The 19522-nt window shown below is 70.2% G+C and overlaps 1 protein-coding gene across 1 annotated transcript in view; it reads left to right on the forward strand.

The window, feature by feature from the left end:
- Positions 1 to 14155, forward strand: part of BSN (bassoon presynaptic cytomatrix protein) — a 59223-nt gene extending 45068 nt beyond the window's left edge. The window contains 7 exon segments of the mRNA XM_054729784.1: positions 1134 to 1559; positions 1963 to 8430; positions 10178 to 12242; positions 12434 to 13170; positions 13294 to 13393; positions 13824 to 13955; positions 14115 to 14155. Coding sequence (XP_054585759.1) covers positions 1134 to 1559; positions 1963 to 8430; positions 10178 to 12242; positions 12434 to 13170; positions 13294 to 13393; positions 13824 to 13955; positions 14115 to 14155 — 9969 coding nt within the window.
- Positions 14156 to 19522: the final 5367 nt, after the last annotated feature.

The following is a 19522-nucleotide window of genomic DNA, read 5'->3' on the forward strand; positions in this document are numbered from 1 at the left end:
GTGCCCTGGATGGCCGTGTGCCCTGCAGTAGCCGTGTGCCCTGGATGGCCGTGTGCCCTGGATGGCCGTGTGCCCTGCAGTAGCCGTGTGCCCTGGATGGCCGTGTGCCCTGCAGTAGCCGTGTGCCCTGCAGTGGCCGTGGTGCCTTGGGCTGGGCCCTGCAGGGAGCAGGGTGAGTGCGTGGAAGACCCCTGCAGAGTCCCCTCCATAGCTGGGCCCTGGGGGGGCCTCTGGGCAGGGAAGAGCTGCCGTCTCAGGGAGACGGACTCCAAGCCTGTGTGCAGGCCTCACCCTCTGCGCACACAGGGCCTGGCGCCGCCGGGACCCAATGCAGAGATGTGGCGTGTGGCTCTGTGGGCAGCACGCAGGACAGAGTCCCTGACGTGGCGTTTTCTATGGAGGTGTGAGCAGAGGAGCCTGCTCAGCACCCCTGACTCCAAGGAGGGCACCCCCACAGCGCCGGCCCTGGCCCTGGAGCCTGCACCCAGCACAGCCCTGGCTGGGGAAGGGCGTGGGAAGGAGGTGGGAGGGACCATGCACCCAGGGGTGCCCTGTCTGACACCCTTGCTGGTCTGTGAGGCTCTCCACCGCGGGGCTCCACACCGGCCAGCAGGGGCTGTCTGCTCCCCGGGGGGCCCAGATCCCCCTCTTGTCCAGACCTTTGTGCCGTAGCCCTCTCCCCTCCCAGTCTCCCTGTCTCGGGGGGAAGCTTTCTGTGGGGAGATGAAAGGACCCTGCTTTTGGTTTCATTTTAACTCTGAATACATGCTTTCTAAAAATTACTGATTTCTGAGAGGAAGGGAGAGGCAGATGGAACATCAGTGATGAGAGAATCTGGATCAGCTGCCTCCCGCACGCCCCCACAGGGGATCGAGCCCGCAACCCGGCCTGTGCCCTGACCAGGAATCAGACCTCCTGGTTCGTGGGTGGACGCTCAGCCACTGAGCCACGCGGGCCGGGCTACGAGTGCCTTTAAGAACGGGGAGTCTGTCATTTGGGGGCAACACACCTGTCAGCTCTTCTCCTCGAGCTTCGAGCCGTGCTCCTCAGGCCCCCGAGGGCCGCCCTCGGGGGAATGCTCTGAGTACCTCCCGTCTCCCTGACCTCACCACCTTCCCTCCCTCTCCCCACAGAAATCCGAGTGGCTCTGTCTCAACTGCCAAACTAAGCGACTGCTGGAGGGCAGCCTGGGGGAGCCAGCCCCCCACCCACCGCCCGCCTCGCAGCAGCCCCCCGCCGGGGCCCCTCACCGTGCAGCCGGAACAGCCCCTCCGAAGCAGAAAGGGCCCCAGGGGCCGGGCCAGCCCTCAGGCCCCCTGCCCGCCAAGGCCGGCCCCCAAGCAAAGCCCCTCAGGGCTTCTGAGCCCAGCCGGACCCCGAGCAGCGCCCAGGAAAAGAAGACGGGGGTCCCGGCTAAAGCGGAGCCTGTGCCGAAACCACCTCCAGAGACTGCCCTGCCCCCTGGGACTCCTAAGGCCAAGGCCGGGGCGCGGAGGACCGAGCCCGCCGCCCCTGCCGTCACGGCTGTTCCAGAAGCCCCCAAGGGCGGGGAGGCCGAGGTCAGTGCCACTCCCTTGGCGGGACCCTAACTCAGGGGCACAGTCTAGGCACGGGCTCGGCTCCCTGGGGCTGGGGTGGAGGCCGGGCCCCTGGGCCACAGCGGGGCGCAGGGCTGCCTCTGTGAGGCCGTGGGGGGCTGCAGCCTGTGGGCTGGAGGCTAGCCCTGTGCCCGGCGCCTGCTGGATGCTTGGCTGGGCGTTGCAGTGAAGTTTCTCTTTGAGAACCCAGGGCTCTTGGGGCTGCCTGGGAACCTGGAGTTATTCCCGGCCAGAGAGATGGAGAGGTGGGGGCTGTGACCTGGGCGGTGGAGGGACCTTCGCTGGGCGCTGGGATTGACGGAGAGGGCGGGGCTCCAAGGAGCTGTCTGCACGGGAGTCAGCCTTTGCCTCTCGCCTGCTGCAGGAGCTGGTGGGCAGGCCTTACTCCCAGGACCTGTCCCGGAGCCCACAGAGCCTCAGCGACACGGGCTATTCTTCGGACGGCGTCTCCAGCTCCCAGAGCGAGATCACCGGTGTGGTGCGGCAGGAGGGGGAGCAGCTGGACAGCGCAGGGGTGACCGGGCCCCGCCCGCCCAGCCCCTCCCAGCTCCACAAGGCGGGCAGTGTGCGGCCTTCCCTGCAGGCCCAGGGCCCAGCCTCCAGTGGCGAGCGGAGCAAGGTGCCCCGCAGCAGCGCTGAGGAGCAGAAGCGGCGGCCCCACTCCCTGTCCATCATGCCCGAGGCCTTCGACTCCGATGAGGAGCTGGAGGACATCCTGGAGGAAGAGGAAGACGCTCTGGAGTGGGGGCGCCAGCGGGAGCAGCAGGACACGGCCGAGTCCTCGGACGACTTGGGCAGCCAGCTGCGGCACGACTACGTGGAGGACAGCAGTGAGGGCGGCCTGTCCCCGCTCCCTCCCCAGCCCCCAGCCCGGGCGGCAGCAATGACCGACGAGGAGTTCATGCGGCGGCAGATCCTGGAGATGAGCGCCGAGGAGGACAACCTGGAGGAGGAGGACGCGGCCACCCCCAGGCACGGCCTGGCCAAACACGGCACCCCGAAGGGCGGCCCCAGGCCCAGGCCCGAGCCCAGCCCAGAGGCAGCGGCTCTGCCCACGCGGCGCCTGCCCCACCACGCCACCACGGGCTACGAGGAGCTGCTCGCCCTTCCCGAGGGGGGCCCCGCCGAGGCGGTCGACGGCACCGGGACCCTGCAGGGCGGGCTCCGCCGCTTCAAGACCATCGAGCTCAACAGCACGGGCAGCTACGGCCACGAGCTGGCCCTGGGCCCGGGCGCCGACCCCGGCCTGGACCGCGAGCCCGAGCTGGAGATGGAGAGCCTGACGGGCTCGCCCGAGGACCGCTCCCGCGGGGAGCACTCCTCCACGCTGCCCGCCTCCACGCCCAGCTACACCTCGGGCACCTCGCCCACCTCCCTGTCTTCCCTGGAGGAGGACAGCGACAGCAGCCCCAGCCGCAGGCAGCGCCTGGAGGAGGCCAAGCAGCAGCGCAAGGCCCGGCACCGCCCCCACGGGCCCCTGCTGCCCACCATCGAGGACTCCTCGGAGGAGGAGGAGCTGCGGGAGGAGGAGGAGCTGCTGCGCGAGCAGGAGAAGATGCGGGAGGTGGAGCAGCAGCGCATCCGCAGCACCGTCCGCAAGACGCGGCGCGACAAGGAGGAGCTGCGGGCCCAGCGCCGGCGCGAGCGCTCCAAGACGCCGCCCAGCAACCTGTCGCCCATCGAGGACGCCTCCCCCACGGAGGAGCTGCGGCAGGCGGCCGAGATGGAGGAGCTGCACCGCTCCTCCTGCTCCGAGTACTCGCCCTCGCCCTCCCTGGACTCGGAGGCTGAGGCCCTGGACGGCGGCCCCGCCCGGCTCTACAAGTCAGGCAGTGAGTACAGCCTGCCCACCTTCATGTCCCTCTACTCGCCCACCGAGCCGTCCGCGGGCAGCTCCGGCACCCCCAGCGCCGGCCGGCCCCTCAAGAGCGCCGAGGAGGCCTACGAGGAGATGATGCGGAAGGCCGAGCTGCTGCAGCGGCGGCAGCAGGGCCAGGCGGCGGGGGGCCGGGGGCCCCAGGGTGGCCCCTCTCAGCCCGCAGGCCCCCGGGCCCAGGGCTCCTTTGAGTTCCAGGAAGCCCCGGAGCGTGACTACGGCCGGGCTGCCCCGCTGCCCGTGGAGGGCACGCCCGCTGGCCTGGGCGCCGCCGTGTACGAGGAGACCCTGCAGACGGCCCAGAGCCCGGCCCGCGTGCGGCAGGCCTCCCGAGCCCTGGCCTTCGCCGAGGACAAGAAGGAGAAGCAGTTTCTGAACGCGGAGAGTGCGTACGTGGACCCCACGAAGCAAAACGGCGGCCCGCTCACCCCGGGCACCAGCCCCACCCAGCTCGCTGCCCCCGTGCCCTTCACCGCCACCTCCTCCGACGGCAGTGGCGGCCGCGTCATTCCTGACGTCCGAGTTACCCAGCATTTTGCAAAGGAGCCCCACGGCTCTCCCGCCTCCCCCGGCTCCGCCTCCCGGGAGGCCAGCACACCCTTTCCCCCGGGCCCTGCGGCCCCAGCCACCGCGGCTCCTCGGGGGCATGTGCCTTCGGCGTCGCCTGCAGGCCCCGAGCGCAGCCCCTCACCGTCTGCCACAGCCCACAGCTACGGGCAGAGCCCGGCCACTGCAAACTACGGATCCCAGACGGAGGAGGTGCCCCCGGCGCCCAGAGAGAAGCCCCCGCGTGTGAGTGACGGCAAGGGCGGCCCCGCCCCGCCCGCCCAGGGATATGCCTATTTCTCGGGCTCCAGCCCACCGCTCTCCCCATCTTCTCCCTCAGAGAGCCCCACCTTCTCCCCCGGCAAGCCGGGCCCCAGGGCCACAGCCGAGTTCTCTACACAGACGCCAAGCCTGACCCCTGCCTCGGACATGCCACGGAGCCCTGGCGCCCCCGCCCCCATGGTGGCGCAGGGCACCCAAACGCCACACGGGCCCGGCGCGCCCCGCCCGGCCTGGCAGCAGTCCTCTCGGGAGGCCCCCTTCATGGTCATCACGCTGGCCTCCGCGGCCTCCAGCCAGACCAGGATGGTGCATGCCAGCGCCTCCACCTCCCCGGTGTGCTCCCCCACCGGCACGCAGCCCACCCCCCACGGTGCGTCTCCGCTGCCCTCAGAGCCTCCTGGGCCGCCTGGCTTCCCGCGGGCAGCCAGTGCCGGTGCGGACGGGCCCCTGGCGCTGTACGGCTGGGGCGCCCTGCCTGCCGAGAACATCTCCCTGTGCCGGATCTCCTCCGTCCCGGGAACGTCCAGGGTGGAGCCCGGCCCCAGGCCCCCTGGCAGTGCCGTGGTGGACCTCCGCACGGCCGTCAAGCCCACGCCCATCATCCTCACTGACCAGGGCATGGACCTGACCTCTCTCGCCGTGGAAGCGAGGAAGTACGGCCTGGCGCTGGACCCGGGCCCCGGGCGGCAGTCCACAGCGGTGCAGCCTCTGGTCATCAACCTCAACGCCCAGGAGCAGACCCAGGCCTTCCTCGGCACGGCCACCACCGTGAGCATCACCGTGGCCTCGTCGGTGCTCCTGGCCCAGCAGAAGCAGCCTGTCTATGGGGACCCCTTCCAGAGCCGCCTCGACTTCGGCCAGGGGGCAGGTAGCCCCGTGTGCCTGGCCCAGGCCAGGCAGGTGGAGCAGGCCGTCCAGACGGCCCCGTACCGAGGCGCGCCCCGGGGAAGACCCAGGGAGGCCAAGTTTGCCAGGTACAACCTGCCCAGCCAGGGGGCGCCTCTGGCCAGAAGAGAAGTTTTGATCACTCAGGTGGGCACAGCTCAGAGCGCTGGCCTCAAGCCGGGCCCTGTGCCAGAGCTGGGTGCCAGGAAGCCACACACCGTGCTGGTGCAGATGGCAGAGGGCGCAGCAGGCACTGTGACCACGCTGCTCCCGGAGGAGCCGGCGGGCGCCGTGGACCTCACGGGGATGAGGCCCGAGAGCCAGCTGGCGTGCTGCGACGTGGTCTACAAGCTCCCCTTCGGCAGCAGCTGCACGGGCGCTTTCCACCCCGCCCCCAGCGCCCCCGAGGAGCGCGGGGCCGACGCTGCCCCACGGGCCCAGAGCAGCGGCCCCTTCTACGGTCCGCGCGAGCCGGAGCCTCCCGAGCCCTCCGCCTACCGGGCCCAGGGGCTCGCGGGGCTCGGGCCCCCTGAGGAGCAGAGGCCCTACCCACTGGGCCTCCCAGGCAGGCTGTACTCCTCCATGTCCGACACCAATCTGGCTGAGGCCAGCTTCAACTACCACGCCCACAGGATGGGGCAGCTCTTCCAGGGCCCGGGGCGAGACGCGGCCGTGGACCTCAGCTCGCTGAGGCAGTCCTACAGCCTGGGCTTTGCGGACGGGCGCTACCTGGGGCAGGGCCTGCAGTACGGCTCCTTCACGGACCTGCGCCACCCCACAGACCCCTTGCCTCACCCGCTGCCCATGCGGCGCTACAGCTCCGTGTCCAACATCTACTCAGACCAGAGGTACGGCCCCCGGGGGGAAGTCGCGGGCTTCCGGGAGGCCAGCCTGGCCCAGTACAGCGCCACCACAGCCCGCGAGATCAGCCGCATGTGCGCGGCCCTCGACTCCATGGACCAGTACGGAGGGCGGCGTGGCGGTGGCGGTGGCGGCCCTGACCTCACGCAGTACCAGCCCCAGCCTGGGCCTGGGCTCAGTGCCCCGCAGGGCCTGGGCCCACTCAGACCTGGCCCCTTCGGGAACCCCACCTTCCCGGAGGCCCACCCGAACCCTGGGGTCCTGCCCCAGTACAGGCCTGCAGCCCAGGGCGCGGCCGTCCGACAGCTGCTGCCGTCCACGGCCACGGTGCGTGCCGCCGACGGCATGATCTACTCGACTATCAACACCCCGATTGCAGCCACACTGCCCATCACCACCCAGCCCGGCTCGGCGCTGCGGCCCCTGGTGCGTGGCGGCATGTACCGGCCCTACACATCGGGCGGGGTCACGGCTGTGCCGCTCAGCAGCCTCACACGCATGCCTGTGACTGCCCCCCGGGTGCCCCTGTACCGATATCCTGCACCAAGCAGGTTCCCGGCATCCAGCGTGCCGCCTGCCGAGGGCCCCGTCTATCTGGGGAAACCTGCTGCTGCGAAGGCGCCCGGGGCCGGGGGCCCAGCGAGGCCAGAGCCACCGGGAGGGGCCGCCCGGCAAGAGCCTCTTTCCACAGCCGGGCCTGCTGCTGCCAAGGAGGCGGCAGCCGCCCTGGCCCCGGCCCCCCCGGCCGGCCAGAAGCCAGCAGTAGATGCTGCTCCTGCGGGCGGCAGTGCGGGCCCCGGCCGGCCGGGAGGAGAGGAAGCGTCGCAGGAGGAGAGGCAGCGGAAGCAGCAGGAGCAGATGCTGCAGCTTGAGCGGGAGCGCGTGGAGCTGGAGAAGCTGCGGCAGCTGCGGCTGCAGGAGGAGCTCGAGCGGGAGCGCGTGGAGCTGCAGAGGCACCGGGAGGAGGAGCAGCTGCTGGTGCAGCGGGAGCTGCAGGAGCTGCACACCATCAAGCACCACGTGCTGCAGCAGCAGCGGGAGGAGCGCCAGGCCCAGCTCGCCCTGCAGCGGGAGCAGCTGGCGCAGCAGCGCCTGCAGCTGGAGCAGATCCAGCAGCTGCAACAGCAGCTGCAGCAGCAGCTGGAGGAGCAAAAGCAGAGGCAAAAGGCCCCCTTCCCCGTGGTCTGTGACGGACCCGGCCGAGGGCCTCCCCCCGCGGCCACCGAGCTGGCTCAGAATGGCCAGTACTGGCCGCCCCTGACCCACGCGGCTTTCATCGCCGTGGCTGGACCCGAGGGGCCGGGGCAGCCCCGGGAGCCCGTGCTGCACCGCGGCCTCCCCAGCTCCGCCTCGGACATGTCGCTGCAGACCGAGGAGCCGTGGGAGGCCGGCCGCAGTGGCCTCAGGAAGCGGCACTCGATGCCACGGCTGCGGGACACCTTCGAGGCGGAGCCGGGGCCCGAGCCCGGCCCGGTCAGGAGGATTGCGGACAGCAGCGTGCAGACGGACGACGAGGACGGGGAGGGCCGCTACTTCCTGAGCCGGCGGCGCCGCACCCGGCGGAGCGCAGACTGCAGCGTGCAGACGGACGAGGAGGACAACGCCGAGTGGGAGCAGCCCGTGCGCCGCCGCCGGCCCCGCCTCTCCCGCCACTCGGACTCCGGTTCGGACAGCAAGCACGACGCTGTGGCCTCGTCCTCCACAGCCGCCCCCGCCAGGGCCACGAGCAGCGTGGGCATCCAGACCATCAGCGACTGCTCCGTGCAGACGGAGCCTGACCAGCCGCCCAGGGTCTCCCCCGCCATCCACATCACCGCGGCCACTGACCCCAAGGTGGAGATCATCAGGCACATTTCGGCGCCAGAGAAGACCGGGCGCGGGGAGAGCCTGGCCTGCCAGACGGAGCCGGACGGGCAGGCCCAGGGCGGGGCCGGGCCGCAGCTCGTAGGGCCCGCCGCCATCAGCCCCTACCTGCCCGGCATCCAGATCGTCACCCCAGGGCCCCTGGGAAGATTCGAGAAAAAGAAGCCGGATCCCCTGGAGATCGGCTACCAGGCCCACCTGCCCCTGGAGTCCCTCTCGCAGCTTGTGAGCCGCCAGCCTCCCAAGTCCCCGCAGGTCCTCTACTCGCCAGTCTCGCCCCTGTCCCCACACCGGCTCCTGGACGCGTCCTTTGCTTCCAGCGAGAGGCTGAGCAAGGCTCACGTGAGTCCCCAGAAGCACTTCGCGGCCGACGGCGCGCTCCGCCAGCAGACGCTGCCTCGCCCCATGAAGACCCTGCAGCGGTCTCTGTCTGACCCTAAGCCCCTCAGCCCCACCGCCGAGGAGTCTGCCAAAGAGAGGTTCTCCCTCTACCAGCACCAGGGGGGGCTGGGGAGCCAGGTATGGGCACAGGGGCTGGTCCAGGGTGGGGCCGGGGTCTCTGCCTAGCCTGGGGCCCCCAGGGAAGGCTTCTGGGGGGAGGGGGTGGACTCGGCTCCAGAGGAAGGAGTGGAGAACAGAACCTTCCCAGAGGCTCGTGTGGAGCCTGCCGCTTGGCCAGGACGTCTTAGGCAGATCCACCCCCATGGGCCCTGCGCCATCCATGCAGACACCACTAGGAGCTTCCGCCTCCTTAGCAACCCCTCCTCAGGGCCCATCCCCCCTTTCAGGCCGCCCCAGCCCTCCCGTCGGGGCCCTTTCCACTCCAAACCTCCACTGTGGGCGTTTCCTGAGAAACCGGTCAGACACAGTGGCCGTCCCTCCTCCCCAGCCCTGGCCTGGCCTCCATTGCCCCACACGAGGCCCAGCGGCTGCAGGCCTCAGCACGTCTGTCCCCCAGGGGCTCCCGGAGCATCACTGCCCGGGGCTGTGGCTTTAGTTGCTAACGGGACGACGAGAGGTGGCCTGCATGCGCGGCCGTGGGGAGGAGGGTGTGAGGGCCTGACGCCAAGACCGAGTGCAGGCTGAGGAGGGCGTCTTTCGAAGGCCCTCGGAGTCTTGGGAGGTTTTAGGCGGGGAGACAGGACCTGGCGGGCGGGCGTCTCAGACAGCCTCCTGGCGGAGCGCGGGCAGACGCGCTGCAGGAAGAGACTGCGAAGGCGTCCGAGGCGCACCTGCCGTCCTCTGGGGCTGAGGCAGAGGAGGGGCGGGGCGGGGGCTGTGGAGATGGTGAGCGTGGGTAGTGGAGAGCTGGGTGTGCAGGCCAGCGGGGTGAGGAGGGGTCAGGAGTCTGGGCTGGCAGGGGGGCCGTCAGGGAAGCCACGGGCTGGCCACGTGGGGTGCAGCCAGGACAGCCAGCCGGCGCAGCCCGAGCTCAGGCAGTGAAGCCTCCCAGGAAGCCCCCTCGGCTCTGAGGTTTGGGGGACCCTGTCGCTACGACACACAGTGAGAGCGGGCGGATTTTCACGCAGCTTCTTCGCAAGCTAAAGTGTGAGGAGCCCCGTGGCAGTCCCATTGCATTTGGGGGACTTGGGTGGTCCACGCCGGGGGCCTCTGGGAAGGCTGGAGCCAGAGACAAAAGGAGGGCCCAGGGCAAACCTTCCGGCCACGAGGAGGGCCTGGGGGGCAGCGTCAGGCCCACACAGCCCGGAGAGGGGGGGCTCGGTCAGGGCTGTGGAGGGAGCTGGGGGCGAGGCTGCCAGCACAGCCCCAGGGGCAGCTGGGAGGAGGGGGGCAGGCAGCCGACTTGGTGTCGCTTTAGAGAGGAGGGGGCGGGAGGCAGACAAGGCCCCGGAGCAGCAGCACTGACCCCCGTCAGCCTGTGCTCCCTCCGCCTGCTGGGGCACCCTCCTCCAGGACCACGCCCTGTACCCACGTCCCCCTCACGGCCCCTCCCCACAGCTGAGAGGACCACGCCCAGAGCCAGGCCCGCACCCTCCTCTCGGTGCACTCGGTGGGAGGCGCAGGGGGGCGCCCAGGGGGCATCGGCAGGGCTCCTCAGAGCCACGCGCTGGAGAGAGCCCACAGCACAGGCAGGGACCCCAGGCCGGGGCAGGGGCGGGCAGGCCCCGGGCCGCCTGCTGAATCAGGGCACCGGCAGTGTGGAGCCCAGGCCCTGCCCCACCAAAGCCAGGGCGCTTCCACCCTCTGCCCCGCCGAGCCGCCCGCACCCTGGGTCTCAGTGCTGCCCGCCTTCCCTCTGTCTCAGGTGTCGGCGCTGCCACCCGACGGCCTGGTCCGCAAGGTGAAGCGGACACTGCCCAGCCCTCCTCCCGAGGAGGCCCACCTGCCCCTGGCTGGCCAGGCCCCCCCACAGCTGTACGCGGCCGGCCTGCTGCCCCGGGGGCTGCCCGCCGCCGCCCCGGCCAAGGCCAGCCTGCTCCGGGAGCTGGACCGGGACCTGCGGCTGGTGGAGCATGAGTCCACCAAGCTGCGCAAGAAGCAGGCAGAGCTGGACGAGGAGGAGAAGGAGATCGACGCCAAGCTCAAGTACCTGGAGCTGGGCATCACACAGCGCAAGGAGTCTCTGGCCAAAGACCGGGGCGGCCGCGACTACGCGCCCTTGCGCGGTCTCGGTGAGCATCGCGACTACCTGTCGGACAGCGAGCTCAACCAGCTGCGGCTCCAGGGCTGCGCCGCGCCCGGCCAGTACGCAGACTTCCCCGTCACCTCCGCGGTTCCCGCCACCCCCTCCGGCCCCGCTGCCTTCCAGCAGCCGCGGCTCCCCCCTCCGGCCCCGCAGTACTCTGCAGGCAGCGCTGGGCCGGCTCCCAACGGATTCCCAGCCCACCAGGCACCTGCCTACCCCGGCCCCAGCACGTACCCAGCGCCTGCCTTCCCTCCCGGCACCGGCTACCCTGCTGAGCCTGGTTTGCAAAGCCAGCAGGCTTTCCGGCCCACAGGCCATTATGCAGCCCAAACCCCCATGCCCACCACACAGAGCACCCTTTTCCCAGTCCCGGCCGACAGCCGTGCCCCCCATCCGAAGCCACGCCAGACGTCACTAGCCGACTTGGAGCAGAAGGTGCCCACCAACTACGAAGTGATCGCCAGCCCCGCCGTGGCCATGTCCTCAGCGCCGTCGGAAGCCAGTTACAGTGGCCCCGTGCTGAGCAGCAGCTACGAGCAGAGCAAGGCCCCGGAGCTGCCCCGGGCCGGTGACCGCAGCAGCGCGGGCCCCGCCCCCACCTACCCCTCTGACTCCCACTACGCCAGCTTGGAGCAGAACGTCCCTCGGAACTATGTGCTGATCGACGACATCAGTGAGCTGACCAAGGACAGCACCTCCACGGCCCCGGACAGCCAGCGGCTGGAGCCCCTGGGCCCGGGCGGCGGCGGGCGTCCAGGGAAGGAGCCGGGAGAGCCAGGGGTCCTGGAGGGGCCCCCCCTGCCCTGCTGCTACGCCCGGGGGGAGGAGGAGTCCGAGGAAGACTCTTACGACCCCCGTGGAAAGAGCGGCCACCACCGGGGCATGGAGAGCGACGGCCGAGCAGCCAGCACCCACTACTACGGTGACAGCGACTACCGCCCAGGGGCTCGTGCAGACAAGTACGGCCCAGGCCCCGCGGGGCCCAAGCACCCCTCCAAGAGCCTGGCCCCGGCCGCCATCTCCTCGAAGCGCAGCAAGCACCGGAAGCAGGGCATGGAGCAGAAGGTCTCCAAGTTCTCGCCCATCGAGGAAGCCCGGGACGTGGAGTCCGACCTGGCCTCCTACCCGCCCCCTGCGGGCAGCAGCGGCCTGGCCTCGCGCGGCAGGAGGTTCCAGGACGAGATCACCTGCGGGCTCAAGAAGAACGTGTATGAGCAGCAGAGGCGCTACGGGGCGGCCAGCCGGGACCCCTCGGAGGAGGACGACCGCGTGTACAGCGGGAGCGGCCGGTCCCGGGGCCCCGCTGCGTACAGTGGGGAGAAGCTGTCCAGCCACGACTTCGGCGGCCGGGGCAAGGGCTACGAGCGGGAGCGGGAGCGGGAGGCTGCGGAGCGACTTCAGAAGGCAGGCCCCAAGCCCTCCTCCCTGAGCATGGCCCACGGCCGGGCCCGGCCCCCCATGCGGAGCCAGGCCTCGGAGGAGGAGAGCCCCGTCAGCCCCCTGGGCCGGCCCCGCCCCGCGGGGGACGCCCTCCCTCCCGGAGACGCCTGCCCGCAGTTCTGCTCCAGCCACTCCATGCCGGACGTCCAGGAGCACGCGAGGGGCGGCCCACGGGCCCACGCGCACAAGCGCGAGGAGGGCTACCTCCTGGACGACTCCCACTGCGTGGTCTCCGACAGCGAAGGTAACGCCGTGGGGTGATTGCTGTGCGCCCACCCCCGGGTCCTGGGCCCCGAGCTGTCCCCGTGGGTTCTGGCCTGGCCGTGGGCGGGGGCAGTCCTAGTGCTGCTGCTGGCCGTGGTGCCCGCCTGGTGTCCTTGCATGGCTTCCGCTAGGCCCCGCCGGCCCGGGTGACGCAGTTCCGTTGGTCCGCAGCGTACCACCTGGGCCAGGAGGAGACGGACTGGTTCGATAAGCCCCGGGACGCCCGCTCGGATCGCTTCCGGCACCACGGGGGCCACGCGGCCTCCTCCGCCCAGAAGCGCGGCCCCGCCAGGCACAGCTACCACGACTACGACGAGCCCCCTGAGGAGGGCCCGGGCCGCCACGCCGCGGCGAAGGAGCACCGGCACCACGGAGACCACGGGCGCCCCTCGGGCCGCCACGGTGGCGAGGAGCCGGGCCGGCGTGCTGCCAGACCACACGCTCGGGACCTGGGCCACCACGAGGCTCGGCCTGCCCCTCAGCCCGGCCCGGCCCCGGCCCCGCAGAAGAAGGGCCAGCCCGGGTACCCCAGCTCGGCCGAGTACGCGCAGCCGCCCCGTGTGCCCTCAGCCTACCACCCCGCCTCCGACAGCAAGAAGGGCTCCCGGCAGCCCCCACAGCCAAAGCCAGAACCCCAGCCGCAGCCGCAGCCGCAGGGTCGGCAGGCACCTCCAGGGCCTCAGCCGTCCCAGCCGCCTCCATCCAGGCAGACACCCTCAGCAGCAGTGCGCGCGCCGCAGCCGCAGCCGCAGGTGCCCGGGCCGCAGCCCCCCCAGCAGACCCCGCAGGCGCGGCCGCAGCAGCAGGGCCAGCCAGCCGCCCGGGGTCCCGCCCCTCCCGCCAGCCAGCCAGCAGGGAGGCCTCAGCCCGGCCCCGGGGCCACGGCAGGCTCCCAGCCAGCAGGAGCGGTAAGCAGGGGCCCGGGGCACAGCCCCCCAGGGCGGCGGCAGCCTGGCCATCCCCTGGGCTCCTGCTGGGTGCGGGCAGGGCAGTCGACGGGCAGCGTCTCAGCTCTGGGTTCTGTGTTGCAGCCGCGGACAGAGCAGACCCCCGGCTCTAAAGGGGCGGCCAAAGCGGCCCAGCAGGGGAGGCCCCCACAGGCTCAGCCCCCGCCGGGACCCGGACCTGCAGGTGAGCCTGGCTGCCCCTCACCCACCGTGCCCTCGCCCCGCTGCTCCTGAGAGGGGCCCGGCCGTGGCCTCCCGGCAGAGGACCGGCCTGTTAGGATGAGGGCGGGTCCACACTGGGGCCTCGGGGCCCAGGCGCTCTCGGCGGGGACCTGGGAGGGACGGGGTGTGTGTGTGGGCGGTGGGGGCCCAGAGAGGACCTTGACTTCCTCCTCTCCTTCCTCCTTCTCCCTCCGGACTCCGTCCTCCTCGGCCTTTCGCTCCTTTTTCCTTCTTGACCTTCTTCAACGTCCTTTTCCCGCTTCCTCACACCCTCCCCCCGCTCTTCCTCTTGTCATTCCTCTCCTCCCGCCGTCCCGGGCACTGGTCTCCCTCCGCTCCAGGGGCCGGGTAGAGCTCGGGTGTGACGGTGCCCCCCTCCCCGCCCCCCCCAGGCACGAAAGCTGGAGCCAGGCCCGGAGGCACCCCGGGGGCTCCTGCTGGCCAGCCAGGGGCCGAGGGGGACAGCGTGTTCTCCAAGATCCTCCCCGGGGGCGCCGCGGAGCAGGCGGGCAAACTGACAGAAGGTGAGCGCTGCCCACGCCAGGTGCCCGGTGGGCGCTGTCCCAGGCCCTGCTGGATGGAGCTGGGTCTGGGGGCTGCGCTGGCTTCCCTGTGCCCTCTGACCCCGCCCAGGAGGGAGCCTGGTTCAGTGTCCTGATGCCTCTCTCCTTTCCACCTCACAGCGGTCTCTGCTTTCGGCAAAAAATTCTCCTCGTTCTGGTGACCCTGCCCGGAGGGGTGAGTATGAGCTGCTGCACCCGCTCCCTCCCAGAAGGCCCGAAGGGTCTCACCTGCTCTAGGTCCTGGCGTCCTGGGGTCCTAGGGGCAGAGACTGGGCTTCAGCGGGAGGCGATATGGCCAGAGCCGCAGGGTCCACTCCTCTGAGGCGGGGGAAGGAGGAGGGAAAGAGGGACCCTGTGTCCAGGGGCCCCAACACAGGCCGGCTCAGCAAGTCCCTGCGCCCCACACGGTCCCAGCAAAGGCAGCGGGCTCCCTCCCTGTCCTTCTCAGCACCCCTGCCCCCGGGGCTCGCCCAGCGAGGAGTGGGCGTTGGGTGGGGGCTGGGATGGGGCTCCTCCCAACCTCCGTGCGCCCCGCAGGCTCTGGACGAGCTGGAGGGAGGTGGTGTCGTTGTGGAAAGACCTCTGGAGGCCGAGGCCTGGGCGCAGCTCTGGACTCTGCGTATAACAGTGAGTGTGGGCGCCAGGCGGGCCCAGTGCCCGTGTGACGGACACCGAGCTTGAGGTCACACACGGTCACCGCAGAGGAGGTCACGGGACGGGTCAGCCCAGGAGAGAGGAGGCCCAGGCGGGTGACGTGCCTCCCCTGGAGCCTTCCCTGGCGTGGCCCCCGGTGGTGAGGAGAGGGATGGCATCCGGGCGGCAAGGAGGGGCCTGGCCGTGGTGCCGCTCTGTGCGCTGCAGCCCCTCCTACAGTCACGGGCCGGCCTCCTCCACCGCCTCTCCCTCCCCGGCTGGGCAGAGGCCACTGCTCCCCTGTGCGCAGGCGTGCGCGGCAGGGCCAGGAGGGCAGCGAGAAGTCAGAGGGGCCTGCGGTGGGAGGGCGCTGGGTGGGGCCGAGGGGGCTGCCTGCCTCTGGAGGAGCCGGGGGAGGGAGGGGGGACAGACCCGTCCCTGCGCTCAGAGCTGGCAGTCCCTGGAGCGGGACCGAGGACAGGAAGGTCAAACCGTGAACTTATGTCCAAAGGGCGGTTTCTGAAGGCGACGCAGAGGGTCTGCCCTAGAGACAGTGGTCAGGGCGAGGGAGACCGAGAGGAGGCCGGGCGGGTGCAGGGGGAGCAGCACCCCAGCTCCGGTGCCAGAGGCCACAGGTGGGCCTGACAGGCGGCCAGCAGGCCCAGCCTCGGGTGGGAGCCTGAGCGGGGAGGAGGCCATGGCGTGTGGCAGCCAGCTGAGAGGAGCGCGGGCGGGAAGCAGCTGTCCACAGCTCCTGACAAAATCCTCTTTGCTTCCTCCCTCCTCCCTCCTCCCTCCTCCTTCCTCCCTCCTCCTTCCTCCCTCCTCCCTCCTCCCTTCTTCCTCCTCCCTCCTCCCTCCTCCTTCCTCCTTCCTCCCTCCTTCCCTCCTCCCTCCTTCCTCCTTCCCTCCTTCCTGCCTCCCTCCTTCCCTCCTCCCTCCTCCTTCCTCCCTCCTCCCTTCCTCCCTCCTCCCTTCTTCCCGCCTCCCTTCTTCCTCCTCCCTCCTCCCTCCTCCCTCCTCCCTCCTTCCCACCTCCCTCCTTCCTCCCTCCTCCCTTCTTCCTCCTCCCTTCTTCCTCCTCCCGCTTCCCTCCTCCCGCTTCCCTCCTTCCCTCTTCCCTCCTCCCTCCTCCTTCCTCCCTCCTCCCTCCTTCCTCCTCCCTCTTCCCTCCTCCCTCCTCCTTCCTCCTTCCTCCCTCCTTCCCTCCTTCCTCCTTCCCTCCTTCCTGCCTCCCTCCTTCCCTCCTCCCTCCTCCTTCCTCCCTCCTCCCTTCTTCCCGCCTCCCTTCTTCCTCCTCCCTCCTCCCTCCTTCCCACCTCCCTCCTTCCTCCTTCCCTCCTTCCCACCTCCCTCCTTCTCTCCTTCCTGCCTCCCTCCTCCCACCTCCCTCCTCCCGCCTCCAAGCATCTACAATCTGGGGCACCCTTGGCTCCCAGACTCGCCGGAGGGACATGGTGGGCGGCCTCCGTGAGGCAGGATGTTGGCTACCAGCGGCGCCGGTGGGGCCACGCTGGACCCGTGGGACCACTTGCCGGACCCCGGCTTGACTTTCCAGAGCCCCTGCTCTCCTGGGCGCCGCCTGCAGGCAGGGCGGGAGGAGCCTCTTTGCAGACCCTGCGCCCGGCCCGCCGGCTCCCATGCGTTATACGCAGAGTTGGCGCACGCCGCCTTCCCACGGACCTGCCTCCCTCCCGCGGCCCGAAGCCCTCCCCGGCCTGGGACCGAGGCTGCCCGGCCGCTTCCTCCGCCTGCAGCTGCCCAGCCCCCTGGGCCGCAGCCCGCCCTCTGGGTGACCTCGGCGCAGACTTCCTGGCGATCGGGTGGGAGGACTTCACAGACACGAGGACCTCACACTGTCCCCTGCTGGAACCAGAGGCCATAGCACCGAGACGCAGCGTGGGCGCCCGCAGCCCGTGGTGGCCGTGCCCGCGGGCCGCCATCTCAAAGCCATTCCCCAGCCATCGCTCGGGCACCGCCAAGTCTCACAGCTGGCTCCTCCCCCACGCCTGGGGGTTTCTTTTGATTTCAAGAGCAGCCTTAACATTTCAGTTGGTTTACTTGTATACCTCATGAGCATCTTCGGTTTCTCCTCCTCCCCCGCCTATCCTTCGCTCGCCCTCGACGCTCCTCCCTCCACCCCGTGACTGACGTTGGTCCCTCGCTGCTCAGCCCCCGAAGCAATAGTGGGCCGCGGGCCGCCCAGAGCACACCCAGGGCGAGGCCTCGGAGCGCCGCCCGTTTACTGTGCAATCCAGTCCTTCTTAAGCCATCACCGGGCGGCTCGCAGAGAGGCCAGCTCTGGCCGGGCGGGCCCAGCGCCCGGACTGGGGAGTGTGGCTCCGTCCACCCACCTGGTGGACGGGGCGGCCTCCCTCCCCAGGCCCTGCCCTCGGGGACTTCCTGTCTCTTGGGCACAGCACCAGTCTCATCTCTAACGTTCTATGCAATGAAATAGAAGCCCTCAAAGACAACTGTTAATATTTAATAAATCCCATGCTATGTCTAAGGAGTTCATTGCAAACATGCAATTGAGACACTGGACAGATACGCTCAGATCAGACCCTCCCCACCGCCCGCTCGCCTGTCTCTGTCTGTGGCATGTCTGACCCTGGCCGGGCGCGGCCGCCCCCAGTGAGCACGCACACCCGCAGCCTCTGCACGATCATCCATTTCCAATGCTCGACCCTCTCGCTTGGAGTCCTTCCTGCCTGAGAACCTCTCCTTCAGGAGCTCCCGCTGCCTCTGCACGAGCTGGCAGGGACCTGCCGGGGCGCCCCCGAGCCCGCCAGGCCCACCCGCCCTGCGGGCTGTCTGACCACGATGGCAGGCGGGAGCCTCTCTGGGCTGGACACTCAGAAGGCTCCCTCACCCAGCCTGGAGCCAGAGGCCTCCGGCCACCCCTACCCAGCGGCGCGCTGCTCAGGGGCAGAGCTGGGACGCCCGTGGCTGGAGGCGCAGAGCGCTGTGAGCCAGGCGGTGGCTCCAGGGTGAGGGTGTCAGGAGAGCTGGACGGCAGGCCCCGTGGCGAGGTCATCTCGGGCGGAGCAGGTGTCCCCTTCGGCAGCGGCTCCAGCCAGTGTCGGGGAGGCTTCTCACAGCAAACCTCGAGGCCCCTCTGCCTCTGTCCCCGGACCTGCACCCCTGCCCACCCTCACCCTGAAGCCCGGCCTCCGCTGCTCCTGCTTCTCCCGCGGAGCCCGGAGCCGGCAGGGGGCGCCCGCCGCCGGCCCGCCCGCGCTCTGGTTTGCACCATTCATTTCTCAGGGTCCACATTTCCATGCTTCCCGTAGGTCGACACGGCCCTTCAGGGGACCCTGGCCGCTTCGGGGGGATAGGAGGTGCCAACCTCTGTGCTGGGCCTGAGACCCTGGTCCTCCAGGATTTGGGCCTCATGCATCCCACGAGCACTTGCCTCCTCTGAGACCAGGCCTGGCTCCGGGAGGCGACTGAGCAAGGGCTGAGGGAGGCCCCCCCCCCTCCCCCCGCTGAGCCCAGGGCCAGGCTCTCCTGCCACTAAAGCCGGGGTGGGCGGGAGCAGGAGGGGGCTGCAGGCCGGCTACCTTCTCAGCAGATTTCCTCCTGGCCAAGCCCCCCGAGTTTGAAAGGTCTGACATCTGCCCCTCCCCACCCCCAGTGTACCCACAGGACACACCTGTGCCTTCACTCCTGTGAAGGCGGCTGGAGCAGGCCTCTGGGCACAGGCGTCCGGCCCTCGTGTGGGTGCTAAGGGACCAGCACTCGGGCCGTGGGCAGTGGGGAGCACCGGGCATTTCTCCAACAGGAAAGGGTCCCTGGGACGCCGTCCAGGCCTCTGCATACCCGCCGCCCAGCGCCAGAAGCAAGGGCATTCACTTCACAGCGACACCCCCTCCCCATCTGCTCAGTCCCGGGGAGAGCGAGGTCTCAGGGCCGTGCTGAGGGCAGCAATGGCTCCACGGCCTGTCCCCTGGAGCCCGTGGGGGGTGGGGGGTCCCAGGCAGGTCCTCAGGTCCCTGCATGGCAGCCTGGCCCGCGCCCTGTGTCCCCTCCCCCACTTTGTAAATAGGTGTCACCGTGGACTCCACAGGGTCAGTGACAGGCCTGGTCAACTGAAACTCCTCAGAGATGTCACCCTCTCCCCGGGCACCCAGCCTGCCCCGTGCACGGGTGGCCCTGAGAGCCGCGGTGACCGTGCGCACGTGACCCGGTGTGAGTGGGTGTGTCCGCCCTGGCCTCTGACCCAGTCAGCCCCCGCGGGCGCTGCCCTGGGCTGTGGCCGCCCAGCCTCCCCGCTGGCCCCTCCCTCCTCCCTCCTCCCTCCCTCCATTCCCTCCCCCTTCTTCCTCTCCTTTATCTGAGGGGGGGAGTGCTGTACAAAGTCAAACCAACACGTTTACAGTTGTAAGTGCAATGACCGAGTCCTCCACTGACCTTGTGAAGTGCGTCCTGCGTGCCCTGTGAGAACTCGTGCTACTTCCGTGTCCCTCCCCTGTGCTGTGACGAGGTAACTGTGGCATCAGAATAAAAGGACTTGATATCCACAACCTGCAGGCTGTCTCGGGATGGTTTCTGACGCGCGAAGGCTTAGCGGAAGAGCGAATCCCCGCACTCGCCGCAGCCCCGTCCGTGGGCAGCTGCAGGCAGAGCGCGCCAGTGCCAGGGCCACGCGGCTGTCCAAGTCGCGGCCCCCAGAGGCGCCCGGGCAGGCCCAGGCTTGGCCCTGGAGGACGGGCCTCCTCCGCCCCCGTCCAAACTGCTTTCTGGGCTCTGGCCCCAGGGAGCCGGGCGGGCGGGTGCTGCCCCCTGGTGCCGCCAACAAGTCCTACGCCCGCCTGCCTGGCTGTGTCCGCTCCCGCCCCCAAATGCAGGGGCTGCCAGACCTCAGTCCTGCCCAGAGGGACCCGCTAACCTTC

This window comes from Eptesicus fuscus, chromosome 18 (assembly GCF_027574615.1).
Source record: "Eptesicus fuscus isolate TK198812 chromosome 18, DD_ASM_mEF_20220401, whole genome shotgun sequence".
In the NCBI taxonomy this organism is placed as follows: domain Eukaryota; kingdom Metazoa; phylum Chordata; class Mammalia; order Chiroptera; family Vespertilionidae; genus Eptesicus; species Eptesicus fuscus.